Below are 21,154 nucleotides of genomic sequence, written 5' to 3' on the forward strand. Positions count from 1 at the left end.
AACGACAAAAAAGAAACGAAAAGGAAAAGAAGAGCAGCAGATGCAAATTTAAATAAAAGACAAACTACAAATGTGATACTGGTAAAGAAACTTGTTGCCTTTTTTGTGGAGAAAGCTACGAGGAAGCTTGGATTAGGTACGAAACAAGTAAGTGGTGGGTACATGAGATTGTGCGAATATTGCTGATGTTAACAGTTAAGTTTTCAAATAAAAACCAGTAAAACCAAACTACACGACAAACAAAACCAATTAGCATGGCGAAAGTCCAAATTACACACAAAGTTTTTATTTAAAATTATTTTTAATATCATTAAAACTATTTTCTGTATTCTGTGGTGTAATATTAACTGCGCGTAATAGGGTTCAAATTGTGCGGCCTTCTCCTAGCAGTCAAGATATTTTTTCTACATACTGTATAACGTAATTACAAACTTTTTTATACTGTCCGGTACTTCGTGGTAACTCAGTGGTCTAGAGGTTGATGAAATTGTCGTCCCACTCACAAAATCGGCATAATTATGCCATAAAACTAGTTGTCGTAGTCGTCACTTACAAAACAGTTAGTTGTACACTTATCTCATGAATACTTTAGATTACTGGTTGATAACTAGGCTTAAACACAAATAAAGATAACCACAATGAATTTGTAATTCCTAAAAAACAAAAATTTGTTGTTCGAGTAATCTGTTAGTGTGTTGTGTTTTTATTAAAATGGTTGTGCAAGTGTATATTACTGGAGTTTCTTGTAATACCGAGGTACGTATTGTATGTTCCATCATAAATGTAAACGAGGTCACGTTCTCACTTTGTTTACCTTGAACTGAGTCGTTCACGGTTAATTGCATCGATCATTGAAGTGGAAAGTATCGATTTTACCGTACTATATATATATATATATATATATATATATATATATATATATATATATATATATATATATATACTTTGCCCTGTAATTTTTGTACTCCATATTTTCCTGTCATAACTTAAATCCTCTTGCAAGTCCTTTACGTTGCGTCTTCGATATCGTCTCTTTATCTTCTGTCATCCTCTTCACATATTCAAACGGCATTTACTGTCCTTTTTCCACCCTTTACTTCTTTCTCTGTTAACATTCATTTTCATTTCGTTTCTTTTTTGTCTTTTCTGACATCATCATCATCATGCAACCTCTTCTGTCCATTTCTGGACATAGGTCTCTCCCATTTTTCGCCACTCTTTATGGTTCTGTGCGTCTTGTTGCCATTTCTTGGATATTCGTTTAATGTTTTGTCCATCCAGCGTGTTGGTGGACGTCCTCTGCTTCGTTTGTCTTCTCTTGGGAGCCAGTCAATTAGTTTTCTGGTCCATCTTTTACTCTCGCTATGTGACCTGCCCAATTCCATTTCAGCTCGGCTATACGTTCGACGACATCAGTGATACCTGTTCTTTTCCTTAGGTCTTGGTTCCTTATTTTGTCTTTTTTTTGTCACGCCGAGAATCGATCTTTCCATGCGCCTTTGTGCCACTCGTATTTTTAGTGCTGTTGTTTTTGTGAGAGTTTCTGCTCCGTATGTCATAATAGAAACAACGCATTGGTCAAATGTCTTCCGTTTCATAGCTATCGGGATGTTGCTTGTCTGACACTTCGTCTCAAATATTCGGAAATTCATCGTATAAGGGTATTTTTATATACCTACTTAGATTTATTTTTTTAAATTCATTCTTTTTTTTTAAAGCTACCTACTTAAGATAATTAATAATATCTTTTTAATACTTCGATGATTAATAATTTTATATAAATTTCGTGACATCTATTAAACCACAAAAACTCTGTTTCTCTCTCTCTTTTTTCTCTCTCTTGTAAATAAAATATTAAAATTTTTGTTATCAGTTCTGCGTTTTTTGTTTCTGAGGTTCTTGGCGTCTTCTGTGGTGAATTGTGACCACTGAACCATTTTGTTCATTGAAATACTCCGCACAGGAATTATTTTATCAAAAACAGGTCGTAACAATGACTTTTACAAGACGTAAAATTATACAGTACATCCATTGAAAAACCGGAATAAGTAACTTTTTGGCGAAAAAACCTCTTTCCCTTATGGATAATACTATTGGGAATTAATAAATAAATAATAAATAAACTCATTTACTCGGGAATGTTAATATTTGTTATAGCCTAAGATCCCTAAACTCACATTTTTTACATACATTTAAAATTAGGAGAATACAATAATAATAGATTGCCAGTCAAAAACTGGCCACAAATATTTTAAATTTGTAAAAATTAGTAATTATTTTTGACAAAAATTTTATTTTGTTCAATTATTTTTTAAATAAATTACGCTGCTCATGACGTATATGTATTATTTTTATACCAAATTAAAGCTAATTTTATATAAAAGAGGGCTAATACAGGCAGACGATTTTTAAAAATATTTTGTTTAGTGATGAATAGACTTCGGCAAATATGCAAATAAAAATGTAGAAAATATGCGCATAAATATGCACGTGTTTACCCGAAAATATGCAAATATTTTACAAAATATGCATACAAATAAATAAAAAATCGTAAAATAGTAACAATTTTATTTAAAAAAAAGTGTACATAACTAAATATTTCCTACTATTCATTAAGATTTACATTTATTTTAAGTAACTACATCATTTTTGAGTATGAATAAACTTATTTAGAATTATGGTAACAATAAATGACCAAGTGGTGTTCAAAATTTTCTAACAAAAACTTGTGGCTTCTGTCTGAGTACATATATTTATATATGGAAAAACTTCGTTCAACATCAACTGATGTAACGGGAGCATTTTTCAAACTAACCAAAACATTTGGTTCTAAATTAATTGTTTTCGAAATATTTCCAGCTAGAACACTGACTACTTCAGAAAGAATATGGTAACCTTTATTTTTTTCCATAGATTTTGAATTTCTTTGCATTTCTTTATAAAGTTGAATTCTTATAGGAGATTTAAGAAATACTTTTTTGACACTGGATATCATGGTATTTACAAGAGGAAACTTTTGTCGTATTTCCTCTGCAACTCTGTTTAATCCATGCGCTACACAAGTAACATGTATTAAATCTGGGAAAAATATTTTTAAATTTTGTCCTGCTTTCACCATATAAGGAGCAGCATTAGATAAAATAAGCAGTAATTTATTAGAAGGAATAGTTGTCGGAAGAAAAAAAGTTGCTAATGTTTCTTGTATAAAACGCGAAATTGTTAAAGCATTTGTTTTCTCAAGTTGCTGGCATGAAATAAGATGAGATTTTGGTAAGGTATCTTCTTTAAGAACACCAATCAATAAATGAGCAATATACTTTCCTGAGGAATCAGTGGTTTCGTCTGCAGATATGTAAAAATAATTATCTGCAATTTCTTCCTTAATATTAATTAACACCGACGAGTATAGCCCGTTCACATTATTTCTTCTTAGAGACCGATCACTTGGAACATTAAGTTTGCAATATTTTTTTAGAAACGAACTAAAATTTACATTTGCTAATTTTGAAAGCGGTATGTTTGCAGACACTAATGCGCGACACAAGTCTTCATTAAAAGTTTCTTGCTCATCTAATTTTTTTGAAGTAGAGTGAAAACATTTAGCCATTGAAGTTTGATGTTTTCCTCCTATTTTCCCTTTTTTTTTGCAATGTGTGAAGCAGTTCTCACATGTTGGTCTATCTGAAATTTCTTCTCATATATAAATAAAAATAAAAACCTTTATTTTAACCCAACCTTTAAAATATAAAAATATACAAGGTGTTTTTGGTTAATCAAATAACTGGTTTGGAAAAAAAACACTCGCTAAGTGTTTTAAATGCAGTATTAATCCACAAGTTAGTTTTTGTTACTAACCATTAGTACATCATATAACTTATTTTAAAATTCAACAAAAGTTTTTTTTTTTGTTAATTCAATTACAATAAAAATAATTGTGTTTTAGAATAGCTGATTTCATAAAAAAAAGTAAAGGTGAAAAATTTTTCTAAATACACACCATTGTATTGTACCATGGACAATTTTTTCTCACTAAAGGAAGCTATTTTTCATTTAAAAACAACCTACGAGTACTAAATTTCAAGTAAATACGTTTATTGGTTTTAAAGTTATTGTTGTTATTAACTAAAAGAATTTAATTTTTTTTTAATTTTAACACCCTGTATCTCGAAAAGTAAATAAGTTTGACCCCTCATTAACTATATCGTTTTGTTCAATTTTTCGAGAAGTATCTACAGTCAAACGTTGTAAGTGTCATTTGGAAACACCCTGTATGTATGAAATATTAGATATTTAATAGAAAATATTAGATACTTACAATTTTGCCACAGACTGAACAGTAGATTTTTCCCATATCCATAGACAGCTCTTTATAAGGTTTAATCCAAGTTGAAGCACTGGTTGTTTTAGGCATTATAAAATCACAATCTTCCTTTTTGTTACGCACAACGAGTGTTTACGCTTTGAATATCAAAACAAAAATGATTTACAAATCTGAGCATCAAATTAGAAATGTTTAGGTACCTAATTCAATAAACTGTGAGATTTTGGAAAATCCCTAAATTAGGAACAAAACTATTAGCCGTTTACCTGCTGTTAAGATACAATAAATTGTAGATAGATTTGGGAATTAGATCATAAAATGCAAATGAGCGAACCCTTAGCGATTATCCAATAACTGAATGCCTCAGTGACCGAGACTTTCTAAGAATGTTGAGGGCTACCTAAATTGATCTTCTTTGAAATTGTAAATGTTTTGTACCTGTAGAGATTAAGTACTTAGATCATTTCTTGATTAAAATGACTACAAAATTTTATACAAGAATTGAAATAAATTGGTATGTTTAAAAATTTTCATACAGTATAAAAATCTGAACTTTTATGCACTTTATGCAAACTTTTATACAAATATGCCAAAATATGAAATATTTGCATAAAATATGCACAATATGCAAAATATGCAATATGCATATTTGCCGAAGTCTAGTGATGAATGTATATTTACATTAAATAATTAACCAAATGTTCAAAATTATAAATAAGATTTGGTCGACAAGAAGCCTGAGGATATTACTGAAAGCCGTACCCAATATCGTCAAAAAATGGTTAGGACACAATATTATTGGAGTATTTTTCTATGTTTTTCAAGTTTTTAGACTTGCTACAAGAAGAGATTTTACCGAGATTTGCAGAAATAGCTCCAGATGAAGAAGAAATTTGATTTCAAATGGATGGATGCCCTGCGCACAATAACTAGCGATTAAGGAATTCCTCAAAAACAGCTTTAATAATTGTTTAATTGGACCTAACTGTAACATTAAGTAGCCTCCGAGATCGAGAAATCTAGCTCCAAACGATTATTTTAGCTTGAGGCATTTAAAATAAAAAATCTATTCTGACCAAAAATTTTCAGATATTGAAGCATTTAAAAAGACGAGTTATTGAAGAGTGCAAAAATAACGCCACTAGTTCTGGCTAATGTTAGACGAGAATTTTATAATCGATTGGGATACTGTTTAGTACAAAATGGCTCATTGTTTGAACATTTTTTATAGTTTTATGTTTAGAAAGTATCATAAATTATTTTTAGGAATAAGGATCGCAGTAAAACTATATTGAAATTCTTCAAATTGTTCTATAACCTGGAATTGAATTGGAGTGTATTAGAATATCTTACGTTAAATAAAAATCTGGAATAATATAAAACGGAATAAAAAATAAAAACGGAAAAAGAATGGTGGAATTCTGATCATCAAACGAACTAAGGATAACCAACACATTTTTTGATCATAAAAGTCAACACAAATACACGTTTGAAAATACAAGAGGACAGAGATCAATGATAGATTATGTGGTCACAAACTGAAATATTCACCGTAAACAGATAGCGGATGTGAGAAGTTTGAGGTCACCCAATGAGGGAAGCGATCACTATTTGGTACTTGGTAAAATTAGATTCAATGAAAGATGGAAAGAGAAGCTTAAACAAACCAATGCAGAGGAAATAATAAAAATAGAAAATTTAAGAGATGACTATAAAATCATTATATCAAAAAAGGCTAGAACAAAAAATACAAATGGAGAATATTGAGACTAGCTGGAGAAAACTTAAGAAAAGTATTCTGGGTGCTGCCCGAGAAGCCCTTGGAACGAAAATAATAATCAAAAAGTGGTCAACGAAAACACCATGGTTTACACTAGAGTTTAAACAAAAATGTCACCAAAAAAGAAAGCTTTCCTAAAATATAAGTCAGAAAAAACGAATGAATCATATGAAGAATATAAAAGAATAAGAACTGAAACTCATCAATTGGCAAGAAAAACAAAAACAGATTACTGGGAAAGATTCACAAAAGGACTAGAGATGGATTTCTATGGACAACAGAAACAAGTATGGCGCTTCATAAAACATCAAAGAAGCGAAATGAAAGAACTAGTTGAAATAGACACATACAAGAGGATACATGGGTGGCCTTCCTGACAGAAATGTTTAAAAAACAAAACGAAGAACCTTTACCAGAAACGCCAAATATAATAACTGAGGAAAAGACCGAAATCTCCCAAAACGATGTGAAAGAAGGAATAAACAAATTAAAAAACAGAAAGTCACCAGGAGAAGATCAAATACCAAATAAACTCTTAAAATATGGAGGTGATCACCTTGTACAACAACTGCAACTTCTTATTAATAAAATAATCACCACGAACAGAATACCAGATTAATGGAGGAGAGCGATCATGTTCTTCAAAAAAGGAGATAATAAAGATCCCAATAATTATCGAGCAATAAATCTATTAAATAAACACTCAAATTGACAACAGGAATAATAGCGACAAAAATAAACGAACGAATATCTCTGCAAGAGTAACAGTAAGGATTTCGGACAGGAAGATCATGCACGGATGCAGTTTTTGTAATAAGACAAATAAAAGAAAAGTCGCTGGAATACAACAAACCAGCATATATGTGTCTGATAGATTTGAAGAAAGCGTTTGATACAGTGAGAATTTGGGACGCGATACATTTATTATATGAAAAGGGAATATCACTGGATTTAGTAAAAATACATTGAGAATATATATAGAGATAACATAGCTATGGTAAGATCTAAAGGAAAGCCATCGCATCCTATCAAATATGAAACCGGCATTAGACAAGGAGATTCGCTGAGCCCATTAATATTTAATCTGATAATGGATGAAATCATAAAGAAAGTTAAAAAAAGAAGAGGATATAGAATGGGAGAAAAGGAAATAAGGATAACATGCTACGCCGACGACGCCATAATAACAGCCGAAAATGAAGATGACCTACAAACACGGATGACACGGATGATTCTTCTTCTTCCTGGACCTCGTTTTCTAAATATTTTTCCTTGCAGGATGGCTTAAAAGAGAGCATATCTGGATTCATTTCGCATAATATGTCCGAAGAACTGTAACTTTCGAGATTTGATGGTGGCCAGTACCTCTCGGTTCTTATTCATTCTTCTGAGGACCTCCTCAGTTGTGAGCCGGTCAGTCCACGGGATCTTAAGCATTCTCCGATATAGCCACATCTCAAATGCTTCCAGTTTTCTGCACATATCTTCGATCAAGGTCCACAGTTCAACACCATAAAAAAGGACAGGGAAGACGTAGCATCGCAGCTTTCTTACTTTTGTATCAAGAGAGAGGTTGTGACTCTTGAAGAAGGCCCCCATCCGATTGAAGGCGGATCTAGCTTTTCCGATGCCCGATTACCTGGTACTCTGCTCGAATTCCATTCTCTAATGTTCCTTTTACAAATTTATATCCTTTTGTATACTTCCTACACTAATGGGGCAACTAAGGTAAACTGTTAATAGGCAACCGATGAAGAACAAAAGTTTTTTTATTGTGTACTACCAATTACTTCGAAAACCTTTTAAATCTTTTAAAATTTTCTCGGAAAACAACAAACCAAACTAACAGAGAATGTAGGAAGTATATTGACTTTTGTTACAAGTGGATAAAATTAGCACAGGAGAGAGAAAGATGTAAACAATTGGAAGAGACTTACATCCAAGAGTGGATGGTAACAGTTGACGAAAATAAAGAGCAAGGGAGATTAAAAAATCCAACACTGAGGACTCTTTCTATCAACTACAGTATTGCCCCACATAACAGTGAGCAAAGACATAATCGCCTGCATAGTAAGACATTTATATGTGCTAATTAAGTATAAAGGAGAATCTTCAAAGTACGAGCGCCATATTTGATCGATTCCCAATATTACTTTTGATTTTTAAACGGTTTTATTTTTAACATTTTTAGGTTAAATCACGACAGCAAAGAGTGCTGTCTATTTTGGATTCCAAATCTATCAAATATGAAATCGTGGATATTACAGGCGAAGATGGTGAAAAACCGAAAGCGTATATGCAGTTAAATGCCACGTCTCTGGGAGGAACTCTAAATGATCCTGTTCCGAAACATCCACTACCTCCTCAGTTATTTAATGATGGGATTTATTGTGGGGTAAGTATTCATACACAAACTTTAAATTTTCTTCTTTACTGCAGAGATTAAAATTTGCCTGTTCCATCTTCACAAGGGTATAATAACTATCTTTCTTGTATTTTGAATTTTAATTAAGTATTTTTTTGGGTCATCTTTTGTTTTCATCTTGTAAATATACTGTCTCTATTGATCTTTGTAATCATCTTCTCTTTTATAGCGTACACAATTAGCTCGGTACGCATTTCTTATTCGATTTGCATCAAAAGCTTTTTCGAAGTCAATGAAAGTTACATGGGTTTTAAAGTTAAATAACCTGCATTTCTTGATGAACTGTTTGATTACAAATATATTATATAAATATATTACAAATATGTTATTACAGTGTCGTTTTCGGAATCCATATTGTTCTTCTAATATATTGATGGCCAAAAAAAAAAAAACACTATTTATACGATTATTTATTTGGATCAAAAGTATTTCTTTATAAGCATTGTCTAAAAATATATATGTGAGTTTTTACCTAGCTATCATTTCTTTAACTTAAGTTTTTCTCTTCTTTTTTCGCAAAAACAAAAAAGATAAGCAAGTTTATTTCTGTGTCTTTAAACACTTTAGTTTATTTGTAATTTTTAGCCATTCTGAATTGTTTTTGATTTACTCAAAAAATTTAAAATGCCAAGAGATCGCGGTCGTCGTGAGTCGTTGCGTAGGCATAAAAGAGGAAAATTTCACGAAGAGTTGAAGCTAATCCGTCAACGGTGTTAAGAGATTGGAGGTGGTCCAATAATGAGACTTATCGGCGTCGTGGAGTGTCTGGACATCCAAGAATATTGCAAGGCCGTGGTTTGCGCCATCTTAGACTTATTGCTCTCAGAAATAGACGGGGCAGTGTACATCAAGTAAGAGATGATTTAGTTACAGCTACAGAAGCGTAGTATCCAGATGAACAGTTAATCAAAGATCACTTGGAATGTCACTGGGAGCTTATTGTGCGCTTTTGGTGTTACCTTCGACATCACAGCATAGGGCTTAGAATGGTGCAGAGCTCGGCAAAAATGGAATGGTCAATCGAATTTTGTCTGCTTCAGTGATAAATCTAGGTTTTGTTTGGGTGGCTCCGATAGGCGCTTAAGGGTAAGGCGTTTTCGAGGTGAGAGACGAAATATAGACTTGGCTGTTGAACGTCATACAGCAAGACAACCAAGCATTATGGTATGTGGTGCTATATGTTTGGGAAGTAGATCACCTCTAGTTATTAAATTTTACACTTAATTTGAACAATGCGCCATAGAGTAACTGAGTGTATTGAAAATCAAGTAGGAGCCACTCATTAATAATATTTTGACGAAAATATTAAGAATATTATAACGTATACTTCTATAAATAAATATTTAAAAAATATTTGTCATTCTACGTGTTTTTTTGACCATCGGTATATTTTGTTATTTAATCAATTCTATTTTATCCAATCTATTTCTGCGCTTTTTAATTTTTCATATTTTAAGTGTGGTTTATACTTAATCTAATATTTCATCGACTACTTCGATTTCGCTATTGTCGTGTAAATCTGTATAATTGCTTCGGAATGCTTCTTATTTTCGCCAGATTGTTTTATAGTTGTTTGTCCATTAGACTTTTTGGATCCGAAAATTGCTTTGTTTGTCCGCTACAGCCAGAATTTTCTCCTATTTTTCTTTGCGCATTTATATTATTACCACATCCATAAATATTAAATAATAATGGCTTATTGAATCACTTGATCCGATACTATAGTAGAAGCCACAGTTAGAATGCAGTGCAGGTAAGATAGGCAATGTATTTCTTACGGGAGAACGATCGACCACGTTGCCGGTTTGCTCTGAGCGGCGCATCAGGACCGGATTTAAGAATCATTGCACCGGAATATACGCGCACACAATAATTAATAATTGCCTACTGTTGTATAAAACACTATCATTATCGTTTCAACTAAAGCATGATTCAATCATCGATGTATAAATAAGAGAGTTACATTGTTGAACTAAACAATAACATGAAGAAAAATACTATAAAAAAAGTAAAATATATCAAAAACTTATTGTCGATAGCTTATCTATATTTACCAATTTTGATAGCTTCCTTTGTAAATACATTCTTTGGGAAATAAAGAGCATCATAAAATCATTAGGAGAAGCGAGTCAGTTTTAATCCCCATTGTCCACGCCAACATGCAAAGCAAACATGTTTCTTTGTCGATTTGGGTACTGGCTATTAGACCAAAAACTTGTTGGCAAAAGCTATGAAAGCTCAGTTCTATTTCATTGTCACAAGCGGATGAAAGTACCTGCATCATGGAGCCGTTGTCAGTATCTGTCGTCATTTGAAAACAGGGTATAACTCAAAGTGTGCAAGTAAAACGTGTGGTTTTGAATGTATTAAACTCTCATCTAAACTTAAAAAATGGCGACAGCTTGACTATTACTATGGAAAAAGTTTCGAAAATGTGCGGTGTGAGTGTTCGCAAAATTTGAATACTTACGATGAGGGGGTGAAATCTCGAAAAAGGAAAATTGTCCAGAATTTTTTGAAAACATACCACCAATCGTCGACAGCATAATGAACAGAGTGAAGGGTGATGAGGACCTACCAGCTTTTTCAAAAACCACATTTCGTAGGTTACTAAATGACATGGGTTTTAAATAAGGTAAGAGAGGTCGAGATTCGATAATGATGGAAAGAAAAGATATCATATCCTGGAGACACAGTTACCTCAGTAAATAAAACAATGAAGAAGAAGGTTATAAACCCCTAAAGAAGGTAAACCTTGTTTATACCGATGAGTCTTGGATTCACATCGCTGCTTCAGTCAAAAAGAAATGAAGTGACACAACGATCAAGAATCCCCGAGATGCCTTCATAAAAGGGCTCTCTACGGGACTGAAACCACCAACCCAAAGAGTTCCTCGGTTTTTTCTTCTTCATGCTGGAATCGAAACTATTTTTGTGGCATGGGCCGAATTAACTTTCTTGACCAAGAAGGGAACCGCTGATTATCACGACGAAATGGACGGGATCTATATGAAGGATGGTTTGAGAAGAGGTTAATTCTAAACTTGCCAAAAGACAAAGAAAACGTTGCCGTTTTGGATAACGCGTCTTACCACTACCGCAAATTTGATTTCCCAAAAAATGAGTTACTGGATAGTGTGGCTGCATTTAGAGACGAGTACGACAAGTACAAAATTGAAATAATTGCGGAAAAATATGCTGTTAAGATTTTGAGACTGCCGCCTTACCATTAGTATTAATTAACGAGCAATATCTCAGATTTAATGCTTATTTGTTTTTTTAGTACTGTACGTAGAGTACATTTTTCTATGATCTTCTTGTGTATTTTATCTATATATATTTTTCGTGTCATATAGGGTAAACTACTTGTATTTTTTTGTATATAAGTATTAAGAATTTACAAGGTATTAGATATTTTATGTATACAGGCATTTTTTATAGAATTAACTTGTTTTTTTTTGTTTATTGTCTTATTTAGCTCAGTTAAATTAACGAGTAAAGATTTTTGAAAAGAAGGGCGTACGGTCCTGACTTCTCAGTCTATCACCAAACTACCACACACCTACCATTGTGCCGAAATGAGCGGCATCGCTGCGCGCCATAAGACCAACACTGCATTCTAACTGTGGCTTCTGCTATAGTTTATAGCTTAATGGGCTTTGCAAATTTACCGTTGAATCTTTGTTCTCAAAATACACCGATGGTGATCAATAATTTTTTTTTGTTTTTGTGTACAGACTTATATGAAATACTAATTAAAAAATAGTTTGTGTAGTAGTACAGTAGATATACGCTAATAACACCCAAATATAAAAACTTTTTCTTTACTTTCTTTTAGGATTACGATATGTTTGATGAAGCAAACGAGTTGGGAGAATTAAAGTCATTTCTGAAAATCGAAGAAACCAAAATTGAAGACAGCAGTGACGTTATTGCACCTGAAGATGTAGTACTAGTTTCCAACAAAGAAATAGAACTGATAGAATAGCTAATATTCTTTAAGAAGTATTGTACTGATTTTTTATATATGACAAAAAGTTTATTTCGACCCTAAAGATATTTTTAAATGTGATACTTTGCATTGACTTTTGTATTAATAAGTAAAAATTTGAATAAATCTATATAAAGTAAAAAATGGATTTGTATTCTTATTGCGTGTTTTTATGTTGAGTTTTGCAATTTCCTGACGATAGAGCTCATAACTACCCTGATAATTAGGATTCTTTATTTTGTAGTCATTGTACATCATTGTAATTGAAATATCCGATGGTAAGTATAGACGATTTGGAGCATGCTCCCGACGATAATGAGATACGGTAGGTCAAAAAGACATTATATGTTCAACGATCGGTTGTTTGTCAATAAAATTCAAAGCTGGTCCGTGCCCTCATTGATCTTATTTTGGAACACTAGCATTATTATTATTAGTTCCTCTAATATTTTTCAAAAATCGATCATTACTTTTGTCATAGCCTAACGTGACGAGGAAAAATATTTGCGACGCGAATCAGTTGCAACATTATTTTTTCTTTTGTTTAGTTGTCTAAAATTACCGTGCACAAACAAACTTTGAGCTTGCGTGTTAAGTTCCCAATACTGCTGATTAATATCTTCTCGTCTCGCTTCATTTATCACTCCTGAACACTTCCTTATGCAGGTGTTTTTATACACGATTTATTTTATTTTGTGGTCACTAGCGACAGATGATAATTTCTGCTTTTTTCTTTCGCCAGGTGCTTTTTCATTTTTTGTTCTCTTTCTAACTGTTTCCTTTTTGGTGTACATCTTAGCGTGATTGTTTTTAGCAATGTCTATGGACGAAGTGACCATGTAGTCGACCATAGACTTCACTAATTGATAAACAGATGCATCTTCTTCGACTAAACTCTCATTATCAGACATAGCTGTAGTGTGGAATAACTGTAGAAAAGAAGCTGAAATATCCACTCAAATAAAATATTTAGCTTCTATTTTTTATGGCGTAACAGCAAAAGAATTGAGAAAATTAGCTCTTAAAGTACGCCTAACCAAATGTTACGTATACAGTGTACTATACTATGGAGTGGAATCATGGACTTTAAATCTAGACACAATGAGACGACTTAACGCTTTTGAAATGTGGACCTATAGAAGAATTATGAGGGTTTCCTGGGTAGATAGAGTTACGAACAATGAAGTACTGAGAAGAATAGGTAAAGAGAAGGAAGTTGAACTTACAATTAAAGAAGGAAAGCTACAGTATCTCGGACATGTGATGCGGGGCGAGAAGTATGGCATCCTGCGACTCATAATGCAAGGAAAGATAGATGGCAGAAGAAGCATCGAAAGAAGACGAATCTCATGGCTCAAGAACCTGAGAGAATGGTTTAGATACAGCTCAAAACAACTTTTTAGAGCTACTGCCTCAAAAATTAAAATATCTATGATGATTGCCAACCTCCGTAGCGGAGATGGTACCTGAAGAAGAAGAAGCATTTGAGTTTGCTGAAAGAAACAGTATTAAACATAATTTTAACATCTGCTTAGGATTAGCTGGTGTCGAGTGGATACGAAGTTTTCTTTGCAGAAATCCAACAGTATCCATAAACAAAGCAGAAGGCACGAGTCTAAACAGATTAACAGCTTTTAATAAAGAAGAAGTGGACCTGTTTTTTAAGGTATTAGAAAGTATAATGACAAAATATCAATTTGGTCTAACATAAATATACAATACCGATGAGACGGGAATTAGTACAGTTCGGGATCCTGGAAAAATTTTAGCTATCAAAGGCCAGAAAAGGGTGGGCTTTGTAACCGGTGGAGAGAGGCGTAGAAACATCACAGTTATGTGTGCCATGAATGCCGCTGGGGGATACATTTCACCCATGTTTATTTTTCCGCAAAAGCGACTGACACCTCTTTTAAAAGTTTATGAATATTGCAAAGCAAATAATATTTCTATGCTTTCAATTCAGCCTCATTCATCTCACAAGATCCAACCTTTGGATATTGTTTTTTATGGGTCTCTTAAGGCTGAATATCGAAATGAATGTAATTTATTTATTAAAATACATTTTATGCGAAATATCACGCCATATGATGTTGCTGGTCTGTTTAATAAAGCATATTCTACAGTAGCGACCATAAGTAAAGGAGAATCTGGCTTTAAATGCGCTTGCATTTTTCCACTCAACCCAAAAGTATTTACAGATCAAGATTTCTTAGCTGCTACAACATTACAAAACTAATCGCTTGTTGAAGTCCAAGATAACAACGAAGCCATATCAGCCAAAATTTACAATACAAACCCATCTCAAACTTTGCCACCTATAAATAAAAATCAGGTTGAAACAGCAGCAATGGATCCTATTCCGGGACCTTCTACCAGTTTCACGTCATTTAAAGAACTTACGTCTATTACAAATTCCGCTGTAAGAAAGAGTATAACCATAAAAAAATAGCATGCCAAAATCCTGACATCTACGCCTTTTAAACAAGAGTTAGAAGAAAAGGAACAGAAAAAACAGGAAAAGGTATAGAAAATTCAAGAAAAAAAAACTAAATTAAATACCCAGAAATCTCAGAAAGGACAAAATACAAATAAGACTAGCAAACAAGTACAAACTAAGAAACCTCATTACAAGAGAAAGGTGTTTGATTCTAGTTCTTCGGAATCGGATATCTATATACCATGTGATTACAGTGACGTTGCAGACGAAGATAGATGCCTGGTTTGCAAGCGAGTTTGGCAAAAACAATGAAATGTGGTTTAGATGTACCCTTTGCTCAAGATGGGCCCATTCAGAGTGCAGTGGATAGGATTCTGCAGAGGGTTATACCTGCGATGACTGTCAACCATTTTTACATTAAAACCCATATTTTTGTTATTTTTTTTGTTTTGTAATAAAAAATATTTTTCACCTTTCTTATTGATTTACTTGAATTATTACCCATTAAGGCACATTCGTTAATCGTTTTATAACAAAAAATTGTTAAATAGATATTGATTTTTTATTTTAATAATAACACAAACAAATTGACTGGCATTACCAACACTCATAACCGGTATTGTCCATATATGGTGACAATACCGGTCAAAGATACTTTTTTATATTTTTTGTCTCTGCCAAAGACAAAAATTTTTGATTTTTTAAATTGAATGTGTCTTGCAATAAGCTAAAACCCCAAATGACTGGTTGGCGCCTTAAATTTGATTCACAGAATTTTACTTTTTTTATATTAAATTTTCTTCTTAGGTGACAGCGATTTGCACACTTTACCCTACTGTTCAATCTGGATCTGGAAAAAGTAATACGTATGTCATAAATCACAACTACTGGTTCAATATATAATAAATCAGTGCAAATCCTGGCCTATGCTGATGAGAGCATAATGTAGCATTATAATAATCAGCTACAAAAATGGGTTTAATAATAAACACCAACAAAACGAAGTATATGAAAATAAGCACGCAACCCCAAATCCTACGACCACTCGTTATAGAAGACGGGAGCGCTCCCTAACACTGAAACACTGAAAATAATACTACCACAGAGATAAACCGCAGAATTTGCGCGGCCAACAGATGCTATTTTGGGCTCAAGCTCCTACTTAAATTCACAATTATATAAAGAAATACAAAAATAAAACTCTATAAAACAACAATACGCCCAGTCCTAACATATGGTTCAGAGACCTTGACTTTAACAAAAAATAATAAAAAAAAACTTGGAGAAGACGATACAACTTCGAACTTTATAGAATATACCAGGAACCAGATATCGTAAAACATATTAAGATAGGACGACTGAGGTAGATAGGACATCTAATGCGGATGGAACAAAATGACCCAACTAGGCAAACGCTCGTTGATAAATCTATTGGTCAGAGAAGAAGAAGAAGACCTAGAACAAGGTTCCTTGATAACATCGATAAAGACTTGAGAAATATGGGAATACGTGCTTGGCGGAGAAAGGCAATGGATAGGGACGACTGGAGAGAAATTCTTGAGGATTCTCGGACCCACGCAGGGTTGTAAAGCCAGAATGATGATGATGATATAACCCAAAATTGAAACTTATGCAGAAATTTAATTAGGGAAACAGACCCCACTTAGGGATAAAGGCAAAGATAATAATAACGATTAAAAGAAAAATTGAAGGTTAATGAGAAGTAGGGCATTGAACACTAAAATCACTTGGGATCATTATACAGTGTTCTCGTTTGGTATAACCGCCATGCACATAAGAAAAAAATACCACAAGAAAACATTTTTTTATATGAATAAAACAATCAGTTGTTTAAAATATTTTTTATTTGCAAAATATATAATAAAAGCATCGTAAATATGGTGTAATACTAAATATAAGGTACCTCGCAATACTCATTCTCACTATCTCTTGTGGTTAACTCCATAAACTCAGCATTTTTAAAACCAATATGATTTTTGTCACTTCTTTTTGGAAACTTAGGAGTGATCAACAAAAGCTGAAGAGGAACCATCACTGAACAGCATCCAATCAACCTACTTTTGCAACCAAATCCATACCTGCGCAGCAGAATGTAGTTCATTAAAATGGAGCAGAAGGACCGAAAGAAGAACAACGCTGCAGCCGCAAATATAACTATCGTTATGTAATTGATCTGAAAAACGCTCATTTCAGACTCAGTTGTAATTTCAGCACTAGGTTTAAGGTACTTTGATAATGATTCACTTATGTTTGATGGATTTTTCAGGTACTCTCTCCAAACAAATATGCTAGAATTGTCGGTTTTCTGCACAAAACGTCCACAAATTTCGATTTTTTCGGCTAGTTTTAAAACGAAAGAGTTATCTTCAGAAGACATTTTGATAAATTTCCACGTTGGATGTGCTGAAATGCTCCATTCTTCTACTTCTCCCATATAGATAGGTTTAAACTTGCATCTCGTGTATGACCAAAATGCGAATGCATTAAAATTGGTATCGTAACACATTCTTTGGGAATATACGCAAATCGCTCTACTTGGTAGATGTACCGTATCGTTTATTATATTTATCGTAGCAGTATCTTCGTAGACATATTTAATATTCTTATCTTTGTCCCAACCAACGAAATAAAATGGAGGTTTGACGATCGTAAGATTTTTCCCGAATAGTTGAGACGTCCTATGGAAGGAATAAGAGTAAGTATATCGATTATATGCCGTACAATTGTCATAACAAATGTAATGTACTGTTATGTTTAAACTGTCTATTGGAATAGCACTTATCGTGTAGTTTTTTATCAATACAACTGATTTTATATAAGACTCACTTTTAATGCACACTAATAAATATAGAAACGCAAACACTTTCATATCGGCGACACAAATGGCTAAATATTTTACAATATCTTTGGTTTAAGTTATAATTAGGATTTTGACGGTTTTATGTAAAACAATACCGCAATAAAAGTAAGCATTTCCTTTCTTAAGTGATAGGTATAATTATATTTAACAAAAACCGACAAATGCAGATAAAGTATAGTAGAAATTAGACAAGTCGGGTTCGTTTGGAAAAATACTCCCATGGGATTTTTCTTGCATAATCACTTTCATGAGATACCTCAAAATAAGGTTCAAGAGGTCGCACAGACGAAAAGTTGTTCAAATTTTTTTACACAAATTGTAACAATCAATTTTTTGGATCATTTTGAACAAACTAAATCTCTTGTAGTTTTTCTGTAAACTTGATCGTTTTCGAGTTATAAATATATTTTTTTTATTTAACCTTTAACTACGGGCGCCCAACCATGAATCTCAAATACGGGCGCGGTGTACTCTATACACCAGTTACAAATAGCCACAAAAACAAAATTTCTTTAATAATTAGAACTATATTAAATTGCACAACTTGTGTTTAATCAATAATTAGTTATTATATAATAAAAACTAAAACTAAAAAATAATTCAAAATGGTAAACCAGTGAGAAAAAACGAAAACAGTAATTTATTACATATTGAAACATCAACCTAAAAAAATATGCGAAATTTTTTAAATTGTTAACTAGGTAGAAAAATAAACACATACAAGTCTTTATTCACTTTCGTCTTCTTCCTGGTTATTTGAGTTAATACACGCAGGACTAATATTGGTGGAATGTTCTTTGCAAACCATTCTCCTGCATGTCTGACACGAAATGGTTGTCACTCTATTTTTACGCCTTTCGCAGCAATAGCACCTTCCTCGTATTTTTGCTGGTGGTTCTTCTTCTTCTTGTTCCACTACAGTAGCTTTATATTTCTTCAGGAATAGTTTTAAATCTAAGGCAAACTCTGTATTTCAGCTCGTTCTGAAAGGTGTGGTCTCAACAAAGATAACGATAATTACTTTAAAAATATCCTTCTATATTTTTGAGGATTGTTTATATTTGCAGCATTATACAGGATTTGACTGTTAATTCCTGCAATGTTTAGGAGCTGAAAAAATATAACCATCGGCCACCTTTTCTCCTTGATACCGAGTATATACCGCACATTTTATCTACTGTGTCGACACCTTCTTTGTGAGAATTATAATCTAAAATTATATTTGGCTTTTTTTTCGAGTCTACTGTAGAATCATTATGCATGGTTGATATCAAAGGCACAGCTTTATTTTTTGCAGGGACATATGACACTATAGTTACCTCTTTTTGAAATCCGAAAAGGGACGATCCAACTTCTCTTTCTTTTTGTGGTAGGAACTCCAACAGCAGCTTTCGTTTATTTTTCTTTAGTGTGCTAACCATTTATAGTTACCTCTTTTTAAAATCCGAAAAGGGACGATCCAACTTCTTTTTCTTTTTGTGGTAGGAACTCCAACAGCAGCTTCCGTTTATTTTTCTTTAGTGTGCCAACCATTGTTACTTTATCTTTCAAAAGATCATTGGCCAATGATTGGTACACAATAACTTGTGTACCAATTATCACATGTCAAGTTCCGGTTTTTCCCTTTCCAGTCTTGAAGTAAACGATGTACAATATCAGCAGGTTTATTTGATTTGTTGTAAGGTCCTTGTGGCTGATTACCACAATACACATCTAAATTTGTAACATAAAATGTCTGGGCATCACACAATACAAATACTTTTAACCCATACTTTGCAGGCTTGGACGGGATATATTGAATAAAACTGCATCTACCTCTGAAAGGTATTAACATTTCGTCAATTGTTACTTCTTCTCCTACACAGTGGTTATTGTTGCAGTTCTCCACAAAACGATCCAGTGTAACTCGAATAGCAGCAAGCTTATCAGTTTCCTTGCGTATCCCTCTACTATTTTTGTCATCAAATCTTAGAGCAGCAAGCAAAAATAAAAATCGATCAGCACCCATGCACGCTCTAAATATTTCTGAGCCGGTTCCGCCTTTAGTCCACAATTCAAGAAAATGTGTATGGTTTTGCTTTTTAGTTCCTGAAAGAAGTAGTAGTCCGATAAATGCCATAATTTCTGTTTTTGTTGTGTCTTTAGCCCCATCTCGGCCGGTTATACTTTATTCGCATATTTGCAATTTTCAAGTTTGTACACTCAACTATATTTTCAATAATGTCGTCACTAAAATTTTTTTCGAAAGCACTTCTCTCATTGGTAATATCTCTAGCACTCAGCTTTGGCCCAGGAAGTATTTTTAAAATATTTTTGCTGGAAGTTTTGCTACATTTGCTCACCACTGAATATTTATACCACTTTGTTTGTTTATCTTTCCCTATAAAATACTCATCTTCATCGCTTTCTAAACTCTCACCATCGCTCTCGTTATCTGAATCAGAAGACTCTTTATCATTTAGTTCTATCTCCGACTCAGTGTTATAATCGTTGTCTTCCGTAATTTCTTCCTCTTCTTCTGACGAACTAGCATCCTCTTCTCCCCTAACTTCTTCCTCAGGTTCTTCTTCGAACAATGCTTCAGCCATAGCTCTAAGCTCATCGTCAAATTTACTTACATAACTATGTGCGTGGTGTACTGAAGGCACCGTTCGGGAACTCACTTTGATATTTTTTATCACAACTCAAATATTCGATCAAAAATCACGTATCGACTGTAACAGACAATGGTTGATACTATACTGATAGGTTACGTCGAGCGCTGTAAACGCAGAAAATAGTTTTAAGAAACGGCAACCAACTTAACACGCATGGTGTACTGTGTACACCGTAGCCCGTAGTTAAAGGTTAAATTAATGTGCATGTGACATCTATGGTCATTAGCACGAGTTGTCATTTACATGGTAACATCATATAAATTACAAAATAATGTAGTTAACATTTAACATAAAGAGAAAATAATAAAAATATGTAACATAATATTTATATTTTGTTGAGCACTTGACTTTTCTCGAAGAATTTGGTAACCTTGTTGATTTGGTCTGTGCTGTTTAGGACCTCTTTGAAGATAGTACTGATATCGAGCTGTTGGCGTATTTTGGCATAAAAAGGCATTCGACAGGTATATGTCTCATTCGAAGAGTCATATTGCAGTGCTGACATTTTGGTTGTGGAGATGATGTCATCAGGTAGCCATGACTTAGACGGGCATATCCTATACGCAATCTCCGTATGCTGAACCGTAGGTTCACTGAGGGTTTAATTCCATGCAACGCTGAAGTAACTTTATTCCAGTGAATCTGCCAGGTGGATAGATTAA

General features: G+C 33.3%; 1 protein-coding gene across 1 annotated transcript; it reads left to right on the forward strand.

The window, feature by feature from the left end:
* The first annotated feature begins 465 nt into the window (after positions 1 to 465).
* Positions 466 to 12,663, forward strand: LOC140444717 (SH3 domain-binding glutamic acid-rich protein homolog). The gene is made up of 3 exons (XM_072536481.1): positions 466 to 756; positions 8,293 to 8,496; positions 12,365 to 12,663. Exons 1-3 carry the CDS (start codon positions 712 to 714, stop codon positions 12,512 to 12,514), a joined length of 399 nt encoding a protein of 132 aa, XP_072392582.1. The 5' UTR covers positions 466 to 711; the 3' UTR covers positions 12,515 to 12,663.
* The last annotated feature ends 8,491 nt before the right edge of the window (positions 12,664 to 21,154 follow it).

This window comes from Diabrotica undecimpunctata, chromosome 6, assembly GCF_040954645.1.
Source record: "Diabrotica undecimpunctata isolate CICGRU chromosome 6, icDiaUnde3, whole genome shotgun sequence".
NCBI lineage: Eukaryota > Metazoa > Arthropoda > Insecta > Coleoptera > Chrysomelidae > Diabrotica > Diabrotica undecimpunctata.